A 23,105-nucleotide genomic window follows, 5' to 3' on the forward strand; every position below is an offset into this window, starting at 1 on the left:
TGGGTTTGGATAGACAGTGAAGTACGGTGCATTTAACTATCGATAGTATCTAATCTCACTGCCACTTAATTTTTGCACTAATCGCATTTTTACACTAATAATAAGTAAACATACTGCCCATTCAAACCCACCCTTAATTATATAACAACACATGACAAAAAATCCACGTAAATACCATCTATTAGTCGAATGTTGAGTAATGTTGATCAAACATTGACCCACATTGAACGGGCGTTGACCAGCATTGATCGGTAAACTTTTAATTGAATTTTTTAAATATATATATTCAAATTATTTGTAGTTTAGCTTAGCCTCGAGATCAAATCAATGATAGATGACTTCTCATTTTCTTATTCGTAATACATGTACCTCAGTCCCAGTGAAGGTTATCAACTAGTGAGACTTTGAACATCAATTGTGTAGACACAATTTATCATCATGCATCATGATTGCCACTACTATCCTGATTAGATAACTGTTTTACAAGTGAAACGAGCCATAAGGCAACTCCCCCTATTTGAGTTTTACGAGAATTCTCATGTTGAATCCAGGAAGCAACCAAGTATCATCCCTGGCTTGAACTAACCATCTTACAATAACTAGCACTTCAAAAGGTGTCTCTCCATCGCTAGCACTTGGACGCTTTGTTCAAAGCATCAAATACACTCTGTAGAGTGATATCCCCAACAACTACCACCTTATCTCTTGATTTAGAGCCTGAACCTATTGAAACTTGCCTTCTTTTCACCCCTAAAACCTGCCATTTGGGAACAATTACAAGTATTAAGAAGAATGAAAAGGGAGGCAGTGCATTGAAAAAGAGCAAAATACTTCATGGAGAAATATGATATGAAGTTTTTGGATAACAGTATCTAAATAACTCCAGATTTCTATGACAACCATCATCCATGACAAAAAGTTGCACTTCATATCAATATCCACTCCAGTGAAGATGCATACATATTATTATATGAATCAAGGATGGAAACATGGGCACATTCTCTAAGACCAGTTAATTATTCAACAAATTCAATTTAAAGAACATGGTGTGTGAACAATTTAGAAGTTCACTGTTATGAGGAAGAAGAAAAGGATGCCTTTGTATAATCATATAAGCAGTAGAGATGAATATATACACACTAATTTTCCGAGAAGAATTAAAGCTCACAGTCACAATCATCAATGGCATCCAAGTAAACATATCCTGGGTATTTGGGCAGATTCATGGATCTATATTACCTAATGTAGTTCCGGACCAATATTTTAATCTCATTTGTGGTCTAATTAGTCCAATACTTGTTTCCGCAGTGCTACAAACCTTTTTCCAAGCCAAGATATTTACAGACTCTTCTCATCCTGCACTAAATGAACTGTGATGGACACAACGAATGACACATGTGACGCCTACACAAAATGAATGTACACTAAATAAATCAAAAGCTAAAAGTTGCTGATCTTTCCTATCATTGATATGGATGATTATAGTGGAAGCCTAATGGAACCGGAAGTTCTAGGTGAAACCCTTGAATTCAGGGATGCAAGCAATATAGAAGGCAAATGCTCCTAGAACAGTAAGCAGATTTTGGTATTAAGCCAATAGGCCTTTTTTCTCAGGGAATAGTTCCTTCTCCCTGATATTTTAGCAATAGGAAACTTAGAGAAGGAAGCTGAGTGATTTCTAATTGGGCAGGTACAATTCAAGGTTTCCTAATAAATTGATTCATTTTCTTAAAACAAGAATTCAATCTCACCAAATTATGACTATAGCAATGTAATGTTAGCTACCTAGTTGGAAAATGAGTTTCATATTTGGAGTCAATAGAGGAGATAAACAAAAAAAAGTTACAAATTTATATTGATGTTTTACAAGATATTCATGCAAAGAAACCAAACTGAATTCCTGGAAAAAAATCAATGAAGGAAAAATACTTGAGGTAAAAAAGCAAAGAACAGACCGAGCTGATATAATCAAGAAGTGCAGCGTTAGCTTCACCATCTTTGGCAGGCGCATCAATCTGGACCCCTACAGAGTCGTCGCTGAAATCTGGGCTGACCCCAAAGTTTTAAAGAAAATAAAAGAAAAACCCATTAAGGTAAAGAATGGGATCGTGAATGATAACAAACTTAAGGATGTTCAATAGAAAATAGTGGGAAAAAAGAGAGAGAGTAGCGGACCGGTGATGGAGGAAGATTTGGCGCCGGGTTTGGCGTGGATGGTGATGGCAACAGACGAAGGAGGAACCGAGCGGATTGAAGCTGGGAACTTGGTGTCATTTTCAGAGGGCTGCGATGAGTCAGCTTTCTGGGTTTTGGCTTTTCCCTTCTTTGCTGGAGCCATTTAACTTTTCCTTCAATTCGAGAATAAAGCCATATATCATAAGCACCAAGGGAAGCAAAGGATAAGAACGGGTCTCCTCCAACCAAACGGGTGGGTTTGGCGGATTCGGATTGAATTATCTTTGGATTTATATTATTTTGGGTTGGGAGCGCACACCTGTTGATGGGCTGAGTTTTTTTGTATGAATTATTTTGGATTATAATTGATTTGGGTCAAATAGTTAAATAATTTTGAAATTTTGTAATAATTAAAATTTTTTAATTTTTCAAAGTATCTATCGGATCGAGCCTATTTCGCATTTTATAGGTCCACTAAGAGTGTTGATCATGAGTTTGAAGTTGTTCCATACCCAAAAGGGTATAATAGTTTAATGTTTCTATTGAGTATTAGCTTATTATATTAGTAATTTCTCCATTTTTATTTTATTTTAATTATAACGATTAATTCTATTTTAAATAATAAAAAATAAATTTTAAAATTTAACAATTAACATATATTTAATTAAATATAAAATTATATAATAGTTTAAATTTTACTATTCAGTATTAATATATTATATTTATAATAAAGCCAAACCTTGAGTAGAATTATTTTCTAGCCTAGATGAAACTCAATTAGGCCTGAAAATTTTTTGTTCTATGTATAAAGGCCCAGACTAGAGCCTACCAACTCAAAAGTTTTTTATGTGGCAAAATGACCCATTAGTCCAATAGGTCACTATCCAATTATCTTATGGTAGTCCATTAGGCCGGGTTAGGGTCGTAAACCCGCCCTTCTATGTGGCCATTAGTATGGAGCTACTGTATAAACTCATGTACTGTAGGCAAGTGATAGTTTTACACATATTACATAAACTCATCAACTGGCTACTGCAATACTGCTTCTTACAATTGGATAATCTGTTCCTGTAAGTAAATTCTTCATACTTTGTGTTTAATGATCATACTTAAATCACCATTTCATTAATATATGATTTGAGTAATACTAATGCAACTGAATTTTCATACTAACAAACCAGTACATAAGCCAAGCCTATCATAGGAGGACACTACAGGAAGCATTTTACATATTTTATTGACAACTTACACATATACTTTGAGTGAAATGATTGATTGTTGGATCATCACTTGAACTAGATGAAGGAAGCAGTTGGACATGGAGGAATACATATATCAGTGATCCCTTCCAGCATCATTACTACAGTCTTGATGGAAGGACGAAGAGCTGGTTCATCTTGAATACACCAAAGTGCCACCATCACCATTCTTTCCAAGCTTCTTTTATCCACTTCTTCACCAAGCATTAGCTTATCCAACTCCTTTTCAACCAAACTTCTATACACCATACTTGATAGAATGACCTCATCTGGTTTTGATACATTGGTGTCCAAGTTCCGTCGGCAAAACACAGTCTCCAACAGCACAACTCCGTAACTGTAAATGTCAGCCTTCACTGATATTGGAGTATTTTTCTGCCACTCTGGTGCCATGTATCCTCTAGTTCCCCTTACACCTGTGAACGTCCTTGTTTGATCTCCCATCAACAGTTTTGCCAGCCCAAAGTCTGAAATTTTAGCTCTCCATAAATCATCCATCAATATGTTTTGCGGCTTTATATCACAGTGAATGATTGGAGTCTCACACTCATCATGCAAATAGAGGATTCCTCTAGCAACATCCAGGGCTATTCTTGTTCTTTCATCCCAATCTGGGGGCTTTGTTGACTTGAAAAGTAGATCTGCAAGGGAGCCATTGCCCATGTACTCATACACCAATAGTCTCTTGGAATCCTCAACACAGTATCCCAAAATTCGAACTAAATTCTTGTGGTGAGCTCCACCAATTGCTCGCATTTCTGCTTGGAACTCTTTTTCACCTTCTTCCACTAACTTCTCCAGTCGCTTCACTGCAATCAACTGTCTTCCTCTGTTTAAAGACCCTTTGTAGACTGCTCCAAAGGATCCTTTACCCAACTCTTCTTTAAACCCATTTGTTGCTCTCTTTAGTTCTTTGTATGAAAACAATGTCAACGTCAGCTCTTCCGTTAGGCCCAAATTTCCAAGTTCCAACAGCCTTTTGTATCTTAGAACTCGAAATTTATAAATGTATACCCCAGAGATTGTAAGCAAAGCACATGAAGATGCAACAAAACTGAAAGTTAGAAGAATTAGCACCGTCGTATTCTTCCGTTTGATTAGGACTTTGGGTGGCTTTAATTCAGAGGGAACAGTGTCGTTGTCTGCTTCAAGGCTTATGATTCCCACCTTCAATAAAACTGTAGAATTCACTTGGGCATCAGGATCTCGTAGCAAATACCTGAGTGGAAGCTTTTGTTTCCTGCAAATCCCATTGTCGAACTGTGCTGCCTCACAATTGCAGTCTTCCAAACATGTTCGGCTGCACGCATCCTTGGACAATCGCTCTTTACCGTAAAAACTGCCCGTAGTCCATTCAAGACCTGGCATTGAAGTCATGTTATAAAAGGGTATATTGGCCTTCCCTCCTTTACAGTGTGCTTCAGAATAATTTCTCTTGCAGCCGAGGTTGTTCTGAAGAGGATCAATAAAATCAGTCCCGGGAAGGCATGCACAGTAAGGTCGGTTATCATTAAATGTGCAATAGCTGTTGAGACCACAAAAGCCTCTAACTTTACAGGAGTTTAACAACGCCCTCAATAGTGGATAAGTCTGAAACCCACCATCTCGCTCAAACAGATACGCATATAACCGGAAATTCCCATCAACATCAAGACTTGCACTGAAAACAGTACTGTTGTTGTTGCTGCTGCTGCTTTCGTTGTAGTCATTGTAGGTCGGCTCTGGATAAAAGGAAAGATTAATTGTCTTGTAGATGGACGAATTATCGTTGTTGATGAGTTGGAGGAGGCCTGTGGCGTTAAGAAAAAGGCGGAGCGACAAGCCCATCCCGAAAGTATTTGTGCTCCAATAGGCATTTATAGTAGAATCTTCGGACTGTCGAGGGTATAGAACGAGATTACCATCTAGTTGCATACTTAGATGAAACCTTCCAGGTGAGTGATCATTCTCTGATGAACTGGAGATCAACTCGTGATTAGTTAATAAAGTCTGACCACCTAAAAGGGTATCTGTAGGTTGCTTGAAACTCTCCCAAATGGTATGATTGTCTTTGTTGTAGAGCACAAAATTGCCTGAATCTAGCATGGAGGCAGAGAAGACACTGATAGCCGAATTGTTTGGAGACGCAATAACATTCTTTTCTCCGCTCACAGCGATCGAAAGAAGCACACCGTTTTCATTTAATATCAGAGTAGCATTCGAAGTGACCGGCGGATCATCACGATTCGCTGTCCATACAACTTTGTTGTTGTTCTTTCCTCCGCCGTCTAACCAAACTCCAACAGAAAAGCCACCGCCTTGACTGTAAAAGCCAAATGCAAAGCGACCAGAAGGGGAACGCCATGGGATGGATTGAGTGGCCGAGGAAAGCGAAGATCCCAGCGAAATGATGCTGCTTGACTGCTTCACGCAGAGAGAAGAAAGGAGCAAGAGAAGAGCCCACACCCAAGCCATGGGAAATATGGTGGTTCTCTCTTCTATTTTTGAAGTGATGACGAAATAATAAATGGCTGAAGTCTAAAAGATAATAAAAATTAAAAAAAATATATATCAATAAATTATTTAATTGGTATTTGAAAGTGAATGTTTAGAAAATAACAAAAAGTAAATGCAAATGAAGAAATTGATACCAGATAGGCTAAATCAATAATTTTAAGAAGACTTAAAATTGTGGAAACCGATTTTGGTTTGTTGGTTAACACAGAGGTTTAAATTCTTTTAAGTATTTATGTTTAAGTTTTACCATACATAATGACACTATATACTGATAAGAGGGATGAGGGATGTATAGACTATCGAGAAGAGATGAGCTGTGGTGGTTCCCGGATTGCCCAAATCTCACGAGTGAATAAAAAATTAGATCTACACTGAATCTACATTAAATTTCACCTGAATCGCCTCATCTATCCTATTGAGGAAAAGTTTAGTTTCAAACCCCAGTTCGAACAAAAGAAGTACACCATGTTAATGTGCCTTAGATGATCACCAATTTCACTATTTATTAATTATATTTTCATTTATATTATTCAATCGCTTCTTAATAATATTTATCAAAATTTTTAATAAAAATAATATTGTAATTATTTATTAAAAGTTTATTAGACACCAACACACTTAAATAAATACTAAATCAACAAAAGTTTTTTTTATTTTTTTGGTGAATTACTGCCCTAATTAACACTATTTTTTTAACCAATGAAATTTTATTTTTTTAGAATTAACTCTTTTATCTTACATAATTACATTACATTAAAGAAAAGAAAAATAAGCACATCATCATGCATTACATGAAAAGCATAACTGAAATAAGTACTAAATCAAAGTTATAACAAAAGTGATGGAGATGGAGGGACTGGTAAAGTCATTGTTCCTTCCAACATCAAGATCACATTTTTCATCGGTGGACGCAAATTGGGATCATCTTGAATGCACCAAAGCCCCACCTTCACAAATCTTTCCACCATTTTCATGTCCACTTCTTCTTCACCTTCCACAAGCTTATTCAATTCTCCCCCAATAAAGCAACTGTATACCCATGTAGAAAGTAGTATCTCATCTGCACTACAAACTTGTACTTTTATGTTGCTTCTGCAACATATGATCTCCAATAGTATCACTCCGAAACTGTATACATCGACTTTTACCGACACCAATCCACTGCGTTGCCATTCAGGTGCCGAGTACCATGCTGTTCCTTTGGTCCTAGGGGTACTGCACGTTTGATTAGGCCTCAATAGCTTTGCCAATCCAAAATCTGAAATCTTTGCAGTCAATGAATCATCCAAGAGTATGTTATGGGGCTTGAGGTTGCAATGAATGATACACACCTCACACTCTTCATGTAAATAAAGGATACCTTTAGCTACGTCCAGTGCAATTCGGGCTCTCTCTTTCCACACTGGGCGTTTATTCATGTTGAACAGAAAGTTTGCCAGTGAGCCATTGCCCAAGTATTCATAAACGAGGAGCTTCCTTGAACCTTCCACACAAAAACCAAGCAACCGGACCAAGTTCCTGTGATTAGTTCTTCCAATGACTGTCATCTCGGTTCGAATCTGATCTGTTTCTCCTTCGTTAACTTTCTCCAGTCTTTTAACGGCAATAGTTTTACTTTTACCATCCCCTGGCAAAATTCCTTTATAAACTGTTCCAAATGAACCTTTACCTAACTCATCTTGAAAACCATGTGTTGCTTCATCTAGCTCATCAAAAGTGAATGATCGTAGCGTAAACTGCTCGGTTAATACTGAACTTTTATTTTCTAAAAGCTTTTCATAATTTTGGACTCGGTGCCTGTATAACAAGAAGCTACATATTGCAATCACAAAACACAAGCTTGTAACGAAACCCAAACTTAAGCCCATAGTTAAAATGAGGCTTTGGTTTCCTTCGCTTATCAATATTTGGCTTGTTTCAGGTGGGGGGCTAATGGAGCTACCCAGGATAAACTTGATGAAGGCTGTGGTTGTTATATTTCCATGTCTTTTACCATATTTGAGCGGTAGCCTATACATGCTGCAGCGTTTTGGGTCAGAATAGAGAACTCCGCCACAGAAGCAATCCTCCTGGCAAGCTTTCTTACAGTCTTCCTTCTCCAAGTTAGGCTTCACAGAATAAGGATCACCAGCCCAAGACATATTGTCTAAGGTAGTGATGTTGTAGTGTATCACTAGATCTTTCCTTGCCACGCACCCATCTATAGTGAAATTCTGAGAGCAGCCCAGGGATTTGGTGTTCTCGTTGATAAATGTGAAACCAGGATAGCAATAGCACTCGGTATCCTTACCCCTGCTGGAGCAGTAGCTGTTCAACCCACATTGACCTTTAGCATCACATTCATCATTCAGAATCTGCCACTTGTGTGAGATAGTATTGCTTTCGAGTTGATGCGAGTACAATCTGAAATCTCCGTCAGGATCAAGGGTTGCTCTGTAGATAATGATTGTTCCGTTCCCAGTTGCGGAGAGGTTTGCCAAAACGTTTTCTTGCTGGAATTTCGGTAATGAATACATTGCTAGAACGCCTCTCTCATTGAGATTCAACACAGAAAAATACCAACCATTAGTCATAGTGGCCCAGTATGCATCACTAGGATCAAGTTCAGCAGGATTATTTGCATAGGCTACAAGGTTACCATCATCCTGCATTCTCAACAAATATGGCCCAGATGAATGGTTTGACCTTGACACACTGGAAATCAACTGGTTATGAGAACCGCTTAAATTCTGGCCTCCTAATATTGTGTCCGTTGGAAAATTAAAGCTCTCCCAAACAACAGTCCTGTTCTGGTAGAGCATGAAATTCCCGGTGTCCAACATTGAAGCTGCATCAACAGATACTGACCTGGTCAGATTCGCAATGATGATTTTTTCCATGCCGTCCTCAGTCCGAAGAAGCAACCTGCCTTGTGTTGTGAATTCCAAAGTAGCATTTGGGGAGACAGGCGGATCATCTCGATTTGCAGTCCAGACAGTGGTATTTTCTGACCGGCCAACAAGCCAGATTCCAACCGCATATCCATTGCCTTGCGGATAGAAACCAAATCGGAAATACCCTGAAGATGAGGGCCATGAACTAGGGTGTTTTCCGGCATAAAGTGAAGAACCTGGTCGGATGATGTTCGACTCGTTTCCTTGAGCTATAATAATAACATGAAAAGAAAGGAGAAGGAATCGAAAGAGAATATCTGACTGTAGTAAATGAGCCATAGTTAGGGTTGGTGATGTAAAGAGACGAGTAAACGAGTTAAAAGAGCAAATGGGAACACTGCTGCTAGATGAAACCAAATGTACCCGGACTATGAGCTTAGCTCTCTTTTCTTTTATCTTTCCCCAATATATATATATATTCACTTTTTCTCACTTTCAGGCATATCCAAATCTAAGTCGCAATATTCTTATATATATAAAAAAAGAAATCAATGTGGCAATACCTTTGTCATTGATAGGTTTGTATGAAATCTCTACGAGATTAATACATAAATAATTATGGATGAATTTTTTTAAAAGTATTATATTAAAAATTAAATTACGTTTTTTTTTTCTATTTAAAAAATAAGTAAATTGATCATTATATATTAAATTAAACAGTAAAATGATGCTTTTATTAAAATATTCGTCTATTTTTGCTATTAAAAAATTGTCTTTATATGTCATTATAAGATATAATTTATATGTTAGATATCTCTATTTAGTTATTCCATCAACTATGCCAATTTTTTTTAATACAATACCTAGAATTATCCATAACCCCTTCAATACGCTCGAACTTATATCCTCCTATATTGATAATAATGACCATGCCAATCAAGTTAAGACTCAATCAACAATTATTGTAATATTTTTAATAAAAAAATTTTTAATACAAAAACCTTCGTAATACGAATTTTTCTTCCCTGATATTAATTTTTTCATTGTTGTTGACAATGCAATAACCAAAACTTTTCTCAATCTCAAAAATACTTTTCTCCATTTCTAATGAAATAGATAACAATTATTGAAAAGCAGGTAAGTAGTTATAGCAATTGGTAACCCCCAATTTATTGATACAAAAGAAAAATCAAAATGTGTAGGTCAACACTTTAAATGAAAGCTGATTTTGTTCAATACCTTGTCCATTTCCCTATCTTTTTGTGAGATTCAATATTCTTCATATCCACAAAAACTAAAAATCTAGGAACACTCATCGAATAAGCCTACCCAAAACAAACACGCCTTAATGGTAGGAAATAGACATAATACACAATTATTTTTTTAAAAAAAATAAAAATTGAATCCAACATAAATAAAATATATGATATATAATATATATTTAAATTTGTGCCATGATGCAAAATTTTTGGTTAAAAGTTGGGATAAGTTCAGTGTTCACTCCATCCATCTCAAATAAAATGATAAAAAAAATTAATATAAAATGAGATAAATATCAAAATTATACATGAATTTTAATTTATTATACAATTTGAAGTATGAATTTTAATTTGGTGTAATTATACATGAAACTTTAATTGTAGTCTAAATGTATGATTTTAATTCAATGTACATATTTAAATAAATAAATACATCAATTGAAGTTGTAGTTCAAAGTTCACAGATCCAGCCCTGGGAGTTGTCTGGGAGTACGGCCACCCAGGGCCCAGGGCTAGAAGGGGCTCAAAAAAAAATTTCTTCAACTTTTAATGTGGGAAAAAAATCTTCAGCCTTTTAAGTTAGAACCTTCAATACTTTGCCATAAACTTTTCATCTCCAACTCCTTGGCTTCTCCAAACCTTCTCTAGTTCCCAAATACCAACTCCTACATTAAAGCTAATGGAGAAGTTTAATTTCCCTCCAAAAAAAAAATCAATGGTTACTAGCATTCAACCTTCTCTATTTTCCCATAACCATGGTAACGGGAGCAATTTTCTACAAGTTAAATACGGCCAAATTTCATTTGAGTAATACATCATTCATTGGTCATCAACATCAATCAATTGAAGTTATTAATGTTTACTTTATATTTTAAAGATTGAGAGTTTGAGATTCTAAAATAAATTTTCCAACAGTCGACAATGGCTTTGAAGCGGTAGTCCTCCTCTCTCTTATCATCCTACATAAATGTGTCGAATTACCGATATTATATTGGTCGTTACGCTTGCTTACTGCCCATGGTGCCTCCCATTTATGGTCTGCCAGATCTACCATTGTTGTAATCTTTTCATTCTTAATTTGATGACATCTTTGAGTTTTAACTAATAAAGTCATTAAGTCAGCCTTATATTTAGTTTCTCCTCTTAATTCATTTTTTGATGAACCATAGAACAGTATGTTACTGCATAACCTTTTTTAATGACTTTATGCCATTGAAATATTAATTGTTTTTTTTACTCATTTAATTTTTTAGTTGCATTTCCCTCACAAATAATTGGATATTGTTAATTACCATGTCTATTTGTGATTGATTATTATAATTATATTTACAAAATTTCAGTGACTCGATTTGACTTTTGGAATTAGCAAATGTGAAAGAAAATATTCAACTTGGAATTCTTTTATTAGATGCTATTGTTTTATTTTCTTGTGTTACTTGAGTATCTGATTTATCTTTTATTTACAATGTTACCTAAAAAGCATTTATCTGGAAATGAAAAAAAAGGAAAAAGAGAAAATGTGCTGAAGAGTTAAAAAATCATAACAAAGTTCTATTGATAAATTTGTTTTCAAAAAAGTAGTTTCTAATGAAAATTTAGATCAATCAAATGAAAGTTTGCATAATGATGTCAATGAGTATGATGAAATTAATGATCCAAATGAGCCTAATGATGCACCAAATATATTCAATATTGAAAATCTTGGTCCTAATAAAGAACAAACAATTCCTCCTAATAATGGCATTGATGAAGAACAAAAAATTCTTTCTTTGAATATTTATGATTCTAGAAATTGGGCTAATCTTGATAACAAAACAAGTGACATTTTAGTTGAAAAGCGGTCTATATTAAGAGAAATGAATTTTGATTTTCCTCTCGATAATAATAATATGCATTTTTCGTATGCTTATTTTCTAGGAAGTTGAACAATGGTGAGATTAGCGATAGAAAATGGTTGGTTTATTCCAAACATATTGACAAAGTGATTTGTTGTAAGTTGTTCAAATCTATTAGTAACAAAAGTTTGTTAGCAAATGAAGGTTAAAGTGATTGGAGGCATTTGAGTGAGAGACTCAAACAACATGAAAACAATGCTAACTAATATGAATACTTGGAATGAAATGAGAGTAAGGTTGGATAAAAATGAAACAATTGATAAAAGCTTGCAAGAACATATTATGAAAGAGAAAGAGCGATGGAGGCAAGTTTTACTTAGAATATTTTCAGCTGTGAAATGCTTTGCTACTCATAATTTGGCTTTTCGAGAATCCAATGAAAAACTCTATCAAGATAGCAATGGTAATTTCTTGGGATTGATTGAAATGATTGCAGAACTCGATGTGATAATGCAAGATCATGTTGGATGCATTCAAAACCATGAAATTCATTATTATTATCTTGGGCATAAAATTCTGATAATACTCTAGAATGACATATTTTTATGTATTAATTATATGTTTATTTTGAGTATGATCCTACTAATTTGAGCTATTTATGGTTTTTTATCTTATAAGGACTAAATTGAAGGAAAAATGGATTTTGGAGGCTAAAAGCGTGAATTTGAAGTTAAATTGGGTCAATATGCGAAGTAGGAGAGAAGTGGTGCCAAAAATGCAAAGTGTGGAAGATTTTGGGAGCAAAAATGCAAAAGAAGAGATTTTGTAGCACAAGACTCTATTTAATTTTTAATTATATTAGGATAATTACCAATGATTATTATTTAGATTTAATTTTAGCTTTTATCTTTAATTATCTTTATTTATTTGTATTTATCTTTTAGAATTTAATTAGGAATAGACTAGGTTTTCTAGTACTATAAATAGGGGACGGAGTGATACGAATTCAACTCATCTTTTCCTGTAAACACTCCTTCTTCTAAAAAGTTTAGCTTTTTGTTCTTTCCATTTTTTTTCTAATAAAAATTCTATTTCCATTACACTTATTTCTTTTTCCCAAAAAATCATGAGCCACTAAATTTAACTAGCCAAAGGTTGTCGAAAATCCTTAAAAGGGTTTATGAGGCTTAGAATCCGCGCTTAGCTTTCTCAAACGAGTATTCATTGTTTCTCTTCATTACAGGGCTGATGCTTCCGTCCATGTCCCTTAAAAAGTGATCTTTTCAACGTGTGCAAGGAACGGTCGCTCTGTATATTTTGGGAAGGTTGCACAGTAGGTTCGTTAGCTTACTGCGTCAGTGGTTGGCGAGCTCAAGAAACAAAATGGATTGGGATTTGCCATTGAGAAGTGATGATCTAGCATAAGATGATCCCACAAAAACGATTGTTGGCTAAAGTCAGGTTCCGCTAAATCGTAAGTCTAAAATCTTAGAGCTGGTGGTCGTAGGTATCCTCTTCTACTATAACAGGCTTATTCTGTTTGAGAAGGATCGCCTAAAAGTTGAGGATTGAACCCAAGGCAGATCGAGGCAACCGGAGGCTGGAATCTCTGCATAAGAACACATTTTCCTCAACTCTATTTATTTCTATTATTTTAATTTTAATTTTCAGAATTTCAATCAAAAATTTTAATTCTATTTTTATTTTATTTTTTTCCAGTTCAAAAATTTTAATTCTTTTTTTTTTGTTTTTTCTCAAGTACGCAAGTTTTCTTGGCTATGATTCTGACCAGGATTTTGAAGAACAAGTAATTATGCAAATTCGATCCCTGAAGATTTGACTCTACTTCCCTTATACTATTATTTTTATTGTTTTCAATATTTAATAGAGATAGGATATTTTTCGTGCTCTCAACGACCGCATTAAATTTTGGCGCCGTTGCTAGGGACTGGCAATGTACTAACCCTGTTTTTTGTTTCTTATGACCAGATCTGCTCCAGGAACTCTTGCGTTTGATTAAGAGATTGAAAAGACTGCGAGAGCTAATCACAAGGAAACACAGCTAAGGAAAAAGTAGTCAGCGGTGGTTGAGACTTAATGTAACCCACCGCCAAAAATTGAAGTCGACAACGAAGTTGAGTCTAAGGTTAATGAAAACCCTACTCAAACACTTGTAAGCAAAAAAGTAAAAGTCTATTCACCAGAAGAAGTGCTTAACGCTAGGGTTAACGAAAATCTAAATCTAACACATCAACCAATGGCTCAAGCAATTCGGTAACTGGCCGAAGCTCCTCCAGAACAACCGCTATTGTGCATCGCGTATCATACTATGGATAATGATTTTGAACTGAAGTCAGGTTTAATCAAGTTAGTGCCAACTTTTCGTGGGTTACAAAACGAAAATCCTTACAAACATCTGAAAGAGTTTCATATGGTTTGTTTTAACATGAAACCTTAAGAGGTAACTGAGGATCAAATTAAATTGTGTGCTTTCCCTTTCTCCCAAACAGATTCTGCTAGGGAATGGCTATTTTATCTACCCTTGGATTTATTACAACTTGGGTTGATCTCGTTTGTTTCTTAATAGGTTTTTTCCAGCATCACGAGTGGCTGAGTTAAGAAGAGAGATTGCTTGAATAAGGCAAAAAGAAGCAGAGTCTCTTTAAGACTATTGAGAGCGATTTAAGAAGCTGTGTGCGAGCTGCCCACAACTCGGTATAACAAAACAATCTCTTCTCTAATATTTTATGAATGCTTGAAACCCAAAGAGATGAACATGGTGGATGCCGCTAGTGGAGGAATATTGGTCAACATGACTCCTCAATAAGCAAGGGACTTGATATCCACGATGGTTGCAAATACTCAGCAATTCCGAGCCAATCCTGAACCCCCTAGAAGGGTTCACCAGCTATGTAATTCTACCTTAGAAGATAAATTTGATAGACTTACTAATATTGTGAATTCTATTGTTACAAAAAAAGTAAAACCAACCCGAGTATGCGGAATATGTGCTACACTTGAACATACAACTGATGCATGTCCTAGTTTGTATGATGATACTATGGCTCATTTAGATGCTGTGGAAAATTTTCCTGGGCCACCACAGAGGCAATATGACCCTTACGCTAATACCTACAACCCAGGATGGAGGGACCATCCCAACTTATGTTATGGGGCCAATCTACAGTATAACCAACCATACCAAAATCGGGTTCTACAACAGCTACGAAATCAGGTAATTCTTTAGAAACCATGATCAATAAATTAGCAGCTAATATGTTTGATTTCCAACAGCAGATACAACGGTAAACAGTTGATTTCCAACAGCAAATTCTACGACAAACACTTTATTTTCAAAAGGAAACAAAGGATTTTCAACAGAAAATCGAGGCGTCTATAAGAGAGTTGACCACATCAATTGAGAAAATGAATTCATAAGGGAAGTTGTCGTCACAAATAGAACCTAATCTAAGACAACATACAAATGCAGTGACATTGCGAAGTGAAAAAGTACTGGAACCAATTCCTGGCAAAAATCTTGGCCAAGATTCTGCCAAAGAAAAGCCCAAAAACGATAAACAGGTGTGAGCGAAACCTTCATTGCCCATAATTCAACCTCCATTTCTAGGACGATTGAACCAATGTCGGAAAGGTAAAAAGGATAAGAAGATTCTCAAAACATTCAGAAATGTCGAGATCAATATGCCACTGTTGGATCCCATCAGACAAATTTCGCGTTATGCCAAATTCCTCAAAGAATTCTGCATCAACAAACAAAAATTAATTGGTAATGAAAGGGTAAGCGTTGGTGAGAATGTATCTGCAGTGTTACAGCGGAGGATACCAGCAAAATGCAAAAATAGGGGCATGTTTGCAATACCATGCAAAATAGGTCACTTAGGAATTAAAAAAGATATGTGTGATTTAGGGACCTCCATAAATGTCATGCCTTTTTCTATTTATGAACCACTTAATGCGGGTTTTTTTGACGAAAACAGGTGTTATCATTCAATTAGCAGACATGTTTATTGTGCATCCCGAAGGAGTTCTCGAGGACGTATTGGTAAAAGTTAACGAACTTATTTTTCCTATAGATTTTTATGTGATAAAAATGGAGGAGGATAGCACTCCTAGATCTTCAGACATCTTGTTGGGGTGACCTTTCCTTAGTACCGAAAATATTAAGATTGACGTATAAAGCGGAACCCTCACGATGGAGTTTGACGGGGAGATCTTAAAGTTTAACGTTTATGGCGCTATTAGTCGTCCTAGTGAAATCTTGGACATAAACCGTATCTACGTAATTGACTCATTAGTAGAAGAAACTTTTGAGTCATCTTATGGAGATAAATCTAAAATGATGTCTGATGATTTTGAATCTATTAATAAATTATTGGCTCCTATGGATACTAAACTTCTACCTTCTGTTGTGCAGGCACCAGATCTGAAACTAAAACCACTTCTCGAGCATCTCAAGTGTGCATTTTTGGAGAATGGTGAGACCATTGCCAACTTAAAAAGGATTAACCCCCTGACAGGCACACATAAGATTTTCTTGGAGGAAAATACGAACCAAAGAAAGAGGTGCAAGGACGATTCAACCCAAATATGGTAGATGTGATAAAAAGGGAGAATTTTCAAGACTATACGAATGAAAGAATTCAGTTGGAACAGCCCCAATACTAGTTGGGGCGTTAAGCTAGCAACGTTAAATAAGCGCTTGTTGGAAGGCAACCCAATTTTTATTTTTTTATTATTCTTTCTTTTTATTTTTTTATTATTTATTATTTTATTTTTTTAAATATTAATAAATTTCTTTTCTTCTATCTAAGTAAAGCGGCGAGAAAAAAAACTTAGGAATTGGCATACTTTAACAAACAGCCTTTATCCTGTCCTTATTCCAACCAAGAATAGTGCATCCCTGCCCCATGACTACATAAAACTTGCCTCCAAACACTCTCCCTTCGGCTAAACACCATTCCTATACACCCCCAAACCTTAAAAATAAACCCATTTTTACACCAAAAATCTCATCAGTCGCCGCATCTTCTCCACCACCCTTCTATCACCTGTTTTCAGCCACCATGGGGAGAACCCGAAGCTGAGTCGTCGTTGCACGCGTTACTTACCCCATCGCCACCCATCGCCACTTAGCCTTCTTCTTCCCTTCCGCACGAAACCACCACACCATTGTTCTCCTCTCTGTGTGTGCCATCCTCTCTGATAGTAATTACACAGGGAGTTCTTCTAAACTTTTTCCACCTATTTGTTTATTTTCTTCCACATCGAGGACAATGTGTTTTAAGTAGGGGAAGACATTCCTTATTATTTTTGTCATTTATCTGTTATTTTTAGTGTTGTGTTATTGTTGCTGCTGCCTTATGCTCGTTTTTACCCACATTTAATTTTTTAGAATATTCTGTCTTTTTTCATGCCTAAGATTTTTACTAGGAATTACTCACTATTTAAGCTACAAGCATGATTTTTGTCTTCTGAGAAAATTATGATTTTGCTATAATTGATTTCATCTCTACTGTTTTATTTATATTATGTTAAAATAATTATGATTAATAGAGTTAACCCTATTTTACTTTTAGTAAATTTGATTAAGTCTAAATACAAAGAGGACACTTAAAACAATTGCATGCTTAAAATATGTTCATGACTATTAAGGTGGTTACTGAAGCTTATTTTTTGACACTTGATTGTTTTTCCTAAGTCCTCCAAATTTAAATTTTTGTTTAATAATAATAATGTTTCCGTAGTTATAAGTGCAGCTTAAGACGTGATTAGCTGAGTAACCGAGGTAGCGTACTTGGGTTGTCATCCTATTTCGCGTCAAAGGATTGTGTGACGTGTTAGGTAAAACTCAACTAACCGGAATTATTTTTAAAAAATTAGGATTGTATTGGGCTAAGTAACCGGGGTGAGGTGCTTGGCTGTCATCCCTCTTCGCATCAAAATGTTCAATATGTTCTTAAGAAAATAAAAATTAGGAGTATGTTGGGCTGAGTAACCGGGGTGGGGTGCTTGGCTGTCATCTCTCTTCTCGTCAAAAGGTTCAATATATTCTTAAGTAAAAAAAAAAGATGTATTAATAAAATTTGGGACTAAAGATAGAAACAAATAGCGTGTCTTGATAGGTTTGGTAAATTACCTAATTTTCATGAAATAATCCAAGTCGATCTTAATTTTTGTGTGTTAATTGGAATACTTTTTCAATTTTACTTAAAGCAAGCTAAGGGTTCTCTTTATTTTTCATATGCATTTTGACTAATTTTTATAAAACTTTGGAGTGATATTTCTTTTATGGCAGGATCTAAATTTCACAGTGGATAGAAACCATACTTGAAGGCAAGCATAGGATAAGTAAGGGGAATTTCATAATACTCTAGAATGACATATTTTTATATATTAATTATATGTTTATTTTGAGTATGATCCTACTAATTTGAGCTATTTATGGTTTTTTATCTTATAGGGACTAAATTGAAGGAAAAGTGGATTTTGGGGGCTAAAAGCGTGAATTTGAAGTTAAATTGGGCCAACATGCGAAGTAGGAGAGAAGTGGTGCCAAAAATGCAAAGTGTGGAAGATTTTGGGAGTAAAAATGCAAAAGAAGAGATTTTGTAGCACAAGACTCTATTTAATTTTTAATTATATTAGGATAATTACCAATGATTGTTATTTAGATTTAATTTTAGCTTTTATCTTTAATTATCTTTATTTATTTATATTTATCTTTTAGAATTTAATTTGGAATAGACTAGGTTTTCTACTACTATAAGGGATGGAGTAATACAATTCAACTCATCTTTTCCTGTAAACACTCCCACTCCCAAAAAGTTTAGCTTTTTGTTCTTTCCATTTTTTTCTAATAAAAATTCTATTTCCATTGTACTTTTTTCCTTTTCCCCAAAAATCATTGAGCCACTAAATTTATCTAGCCAAAGGTTATCGAAAATCCCCAAAAAAGTTAATGAGGTTTAAAATCCACGTTTACCTTTCTCAAACGAGTATTCATTGTTTCTCCACATTACGGGGTCGACGCTTTTGTTCATGTCTCTTAAAAAGTGATCTTTTCAACGTGTGCAAGGAGCGGCCGCTTTGTATATTTTGGGAAGGTTGCACAGTCGGTTCGTTAGCTTACTGCGTCAGAGGTTGACGAGCCCAAGAGACAAAATGGCATGGGATTCGCCATTGAGAAGTGATGATCTAGTATAAGATGATCCTACAAAAGCGATTGTTGGCTAGAGTCAGGTCCCGCTATATCGTAAGTCCAAAATCTTGAAGCTGGTGGTCGTAGGCATCTTCTTCCACAACAACTGTCTTATTCTGTTTGAGAAAGATCACCTAAAAGCCGAGGATTGAACCCAAGGCGGATCGAGATAACTGAAGGCTGGAATCTCTGCATAAGAACACATTTTCCTCAACTCTATTTATTTTTATTATTTTAATTTTAATTTTCGAAATTTCAATCAAAACTTTTAATTTTAATTTTATTTTATTTTTTTCAAATCATAACTTTTAATTCTATTTTTTTATTTTTTTCCCAGGTAGGCAGGTTTTCTTAGGCACGATTCTGACCAGGATTTCGAGGAACAAGCAATTGTGCAAATCCGGTCCTTGAGGATTTGACCCTACTTCCCTTATACTATTATTTTCATTATTTAATAGGTATAGGATATTTTTGGTGCTTTCAACGACTGCATCAAATTCAAAATGAGTTGATATCCTTTTTGGTTCACAATGTTAAAAGTTCTATAATTAAGACCATTAAAGAAGAGAAATATTTTTCTATAATTCTTGATTATACCTCTGATATTAATCATCAAGAACAAATAACTCTAATAGTACGATGTGTGAATATGTCAACTAATAAAATAAAAATTGAGGAGTACTTTTTAGAATTTTTGAAGGTGAATAATACATCTGGATTGGGACTTTTAAATAAATTACAAGATGTTTTGAAGTCTCTTGATCTTAATGTTGATGATATAAGGGGTCAGGGTTATGATAATGGTTCCAATATGAAAGGGAAGCACTAAGATGTTCAAAAGTAATTTTTGAAATAAATTCGAAAAGTAATTTTTGAAATAAATTCGAGAGCATTATATATGTCTTCTGCTTGTGATAGTCTGATTCTTACTCTTAGTGATATGACATATTTTTGCATTATAGTTATTTCATTTCTGGAATTGTTCAACACATATATTCATTATTTTTTAGTTCTACAAAAGATGAATTTTTTTTTGATAATGTCCCTAAAATAACTGTGAAATTTTTATCTAATACTTGAGAGAGTCAAATTAAAAGTGTTAAAGCTATTAGATTTCAAACTCTCCAAATAAGATTAGCTTTGTTGGAATTATATGAATCTTGTGATTATGCAAAGTCAAAGAGTGAAGTGGAGAGTCTAATCAATGCACTTAGGAGTTTTGAGTTTTTGCTTGGTATGATAATTTGGTATGAAATCTTATTTACTATAAATATGGTGAGCAATAAATTGCAATCTAAGTCTATATGCATTGACACTACCATAAAGAAATTAGAAGGTATATTGTCATATTTTGAAAAGTATAGAGATGAAGGTTTTACTTCTAGTATGAATATTGTTAAAAGTATTGCACTTAATATGGATGTAGAGCCTACCCTTCCAACAAAGCGTTATGTTATTAGAAAAAAAAACAATTAAATGAGAATAACCAAGAGGATGAAGAAATTCAATCGGTTGATGAATTATTTAGAGTTGATTATTTTTTAATTATTGTAGACATGACAATTACTTCTTTAAAGAGCATATTTGAGCAACTAAAAACATTTGAAAGTATTTTTGGGTTTTTGTTTGATTCAAACAAGTTAAAGTCATTGGATGAAAAGGAACCGATAGAATGTTATGCTACTTTTCACTCTACCTTTTCTTATGGTGATTCATCAGATGTTGATTTAAATGATCTTTTCTTTGAATTGAAAGTGTTGCAATTTACTTTACCGAATGAATTAGTGTCAGCCACTAAAATTCTTAAGTTTGTTAAATCTATAGATTGCTATTTGAATCTTTTAATCGCTTATAGAATTTTTTTAACGGTCCTTGTGATAGTGGCATCATCTGAAAAAAAAAATTCAAAGCTAAAGTTAATCAAAACCTACTTGAGGTTGTCAATGTCACAAGAACAATTGAATGGTCTGACAATTTTATCAATCGAGAAAGATTTTTGGGAAAACATTGATGTTGATATTATCATTGATGATTTTGCATCTTAGAATGCTTGTATAACCCATTTATTATTATTATTATTATTATTATTATTATTTTGTTTTTGTAGTTGATGATATAGGAGTAATGTAATACCCATTACATGGTCTAGTTGTCGAACCTGAGTAAATAATGTTACGACAAAGCTCAACAATTGATAATTTCTTTATTATACTCAAAACTCTAAAATTTTAAAAATAAATCACATGTAAACCAATATATAATTTAATTTTGGACTCAAAGAGGATCTAGTTGTGAACTCCAATCATATAATAGGATTAAGTTTCAAAATCATTATGTTTTAAAATCAATAATGCAAATCCATAGTAGGTATTGATACTAAATCAATATCTTTCTGAAAATTGATACCAAAGTTTAATTATTTTTTTATAAAATAATGGTATCGATAATTAATACTAAATCAATACCTTTCTGAAAATCGATACTAAAATTTAATTATTTTTTTTGTAAAATAATGGTATCGATAATTAATTTATGGTATCAATATTTTATGAAAAAATATCGATACTCAAATAAAAATTGATATTATTTTGATACTCTATTTATTTTAAAAACTGTTCATTTAATCAAGTATCAATACCAAACACTAAAATATCGATACTTATCATCACAGCATTGATGGAAGGACGAAGAGCTGGTTCATTTTGAATACACCAAAGTGCCACATCACCATTCTTTCCAAGTTTCTTTTATCCACTTCTTCACCAACCATTAGCTTATCCAACTCCTTTTCAATCAAACATCTATACACCATACTTGATAGAATGACCTCCTCTGGTTTTGATACATTAGTGTCCAAGTTCCGTCGGCAAAACACAGTCTCCAACAGCACAATTCAGTAACTGTAAATGTCAGCCTTCAGTGATATTGGAGTATTTTTCTGCCACTCTGCTGCCATGTATCCTCTAGTTCCGCTTACGCCTGTGAAGGTCCTTGCTTTATCTTCCATCAACAGTTTGCCACCCAGAAATTTACAAAGATAATAAGACATATTTTAATCATGATGAAATAATTTTTCTCTTGAAATAATGTTTTTAAGAAAAAATGACATGAACATTTTGATTAAAATAATTAAAAATATTGATTATTTAAATTAATTAATGATATTATAAAAGGAGAAGAATTAAATTGTGTATAAAAATTAAAATATATAGATTAAATCTCAAATTTTAACACAATTTAAGAGTCACATGTTGATCTTTAAGACTCTTAAGATATTCAAGTTATATGTAACCACGTACTGTTTTAATAAAAAAGTTAACAATATTAATTATTTAGACTAATTAGTAACATTATAAAATGTACGGAATAATCATGTTAGAAACACATTAGAGACTAAAATCTTAAAACTAAGATTTAATTATTACTTTTAAATGTAAAAAGAAAAAAAAACCACTTGTGAACAAAAGGTATGCTACCATGTTCATTACCTCTAATGGCTGTGGGCACATAGTCATTTATTTTCTGCAATTTGAAAGCTATAGTTTTTGTTTAAATATACATATATATTTATAAAATTATTTCAAGAAATGATTATGGGTGGTGTGATAAGATATTTTTATTTAAATTTGTTGATCTTCTATTTAGTTCTTAAATAATATTTTTCGGTTGTTTTATTTTAAATATTATATACAAATATAAAATAACAAAAGAATTCTTATAATAATATTAATTAGCCGTAAAAATATTTTCATAATTTCATATTTAAATTAGTGCTGAATTTTTCCCATAATTTTTATGAGCTATTGAAGATAAAATAATGCAAAAGAAACATTCAAAATTTACCTACCTAATAATTTAATGTTTTTTAAATTTATTATTTAATAACCAACCACATTTCTAATAAGTTAAAAAAAGTTAGTGCTTTTGTTTGAAAAAAGAAAGGCAAATACAGAGGCCTTATAATTAATAATTTCATTGAAGTCTTGGTC

The 23,105-nt window shown here is 33.9% G+C and overlaps 3 protein-coding genes across 3 annotated transcripts; all 3 read right to left on the reverse strand.

Annotated features, from left to right (window-relative positions):
* Positions 1-319: 319 nt before the first annotated feature.
* Positions 320-2,434, reverse strand: LOC107959591 (UPF0235 protein C15orf40 homolog). The gene is made up of 3 exons (XM_016895674.2): positions 2,176-2,434; positions 1,956-2,044; positions 320-757 (listed from the first exon to the last, which is right to left on the reverse strand). Exons 1-3 carry the CDS (start codon positions 2,336-2,338, stop codon positions 629-631), a joined length of 381 nt encoding a protein of 126 aa, XP_016751163.1. The 5' UTR covers positions 2,339-2,434; the 3' UTR covers positions 320-628.
* Positions 2,435-3,317: 883 nt separating this feature from the next.
* On the reverse strand, positions 3,318-5,948 carry LOC107959590 (G-type lectin S-receptor-like serine/threonine-protein kinase LECRK1). The gene has a single exon (XM_016895673.2). The coding sequence runs from the start codon at positions 5,886-5,888 to the stop codon at positions 3,471-3,473; it is 2,418 nt and encodes an 805-aa protein (XP_016751162.2). The 5' UTR covers positions 5,889-5,948; the 3' UTR covers positions 3,318-3,470.
* An 809-nt stretch (positions 5,949-6,757) lies between these two features.
* LOC107959589 (G-type lectin S-receptor-like serine/threonine-protein kinase LECRK1) lies at positions 6,758-9,142 on the reverse strand. Its single transcript, XM_041112045.1, has one exon. The coding sequence runs from the start codon at positions 9,140-9,142 to the stop codon at positions 6,758-6,760; it is 2,385 nt and encodes a 794-aa protein (XP_040967979.1).
* Between the last annotated feature and the right edge of the window lie 13,963 nt (positions 9,143-23,105).

This window comes from Gossypium hirsutum, chromosome A05, assembly GCF_007990345.1.
Source record: "Gossypium hirsutum isolate 1008001.06 chromosome A05, Gossypium_hirsutum_v2.1, whole genome shotgun sequence".
Taxonomy (NCBI): Eukaryota; Viridiplantae; Streptophyta; class Magnoliopsida; order Malvales; family Malvaceae; genus Gossypium; species Gossypium hirsutum.

Excerpts from the sequence above, each read along its gene's own strand:
- LOC107959591 (XM_016895674.2), bottom strand. The coding sequence starts at position 2,338 with ATGGCTCCAGCAAAGAAGGGAAAAGCCAAAACCCAGAAAGCTGACTCA. Across the intron at positions 2,045-2,175 it reads CAAATCTTCCTCCATCACCG|ATTTCAGCGACGACTCTGTA; the intron begins GTCCGCTACTCT and ends GGGTCAGCCCAG. Across the intron at positions 758-1,955 it reads TTCTTGATTATATCAGCTCG|GTTTTAGGGGTGAAAAGAAG; the intron begins GTCTGTTCTTTG and ends CCCAAATGGCAG.
- LOC107959590 (XM_016895673.2), bottom strand. The coding sequence starts at position 5,888 with ATGGCTTGGGTGTGGGCTCTTCTCTTGCTCCTTTCTTCTCTCTGCGTG.
- LOC107959589 (XM_041112045.1), bottom strand. The coding sequence starts at position 9,142 with ATGGCTCATTTACTACAGTCAGATATTCTCTTTCGATTCCTTCTCCTT.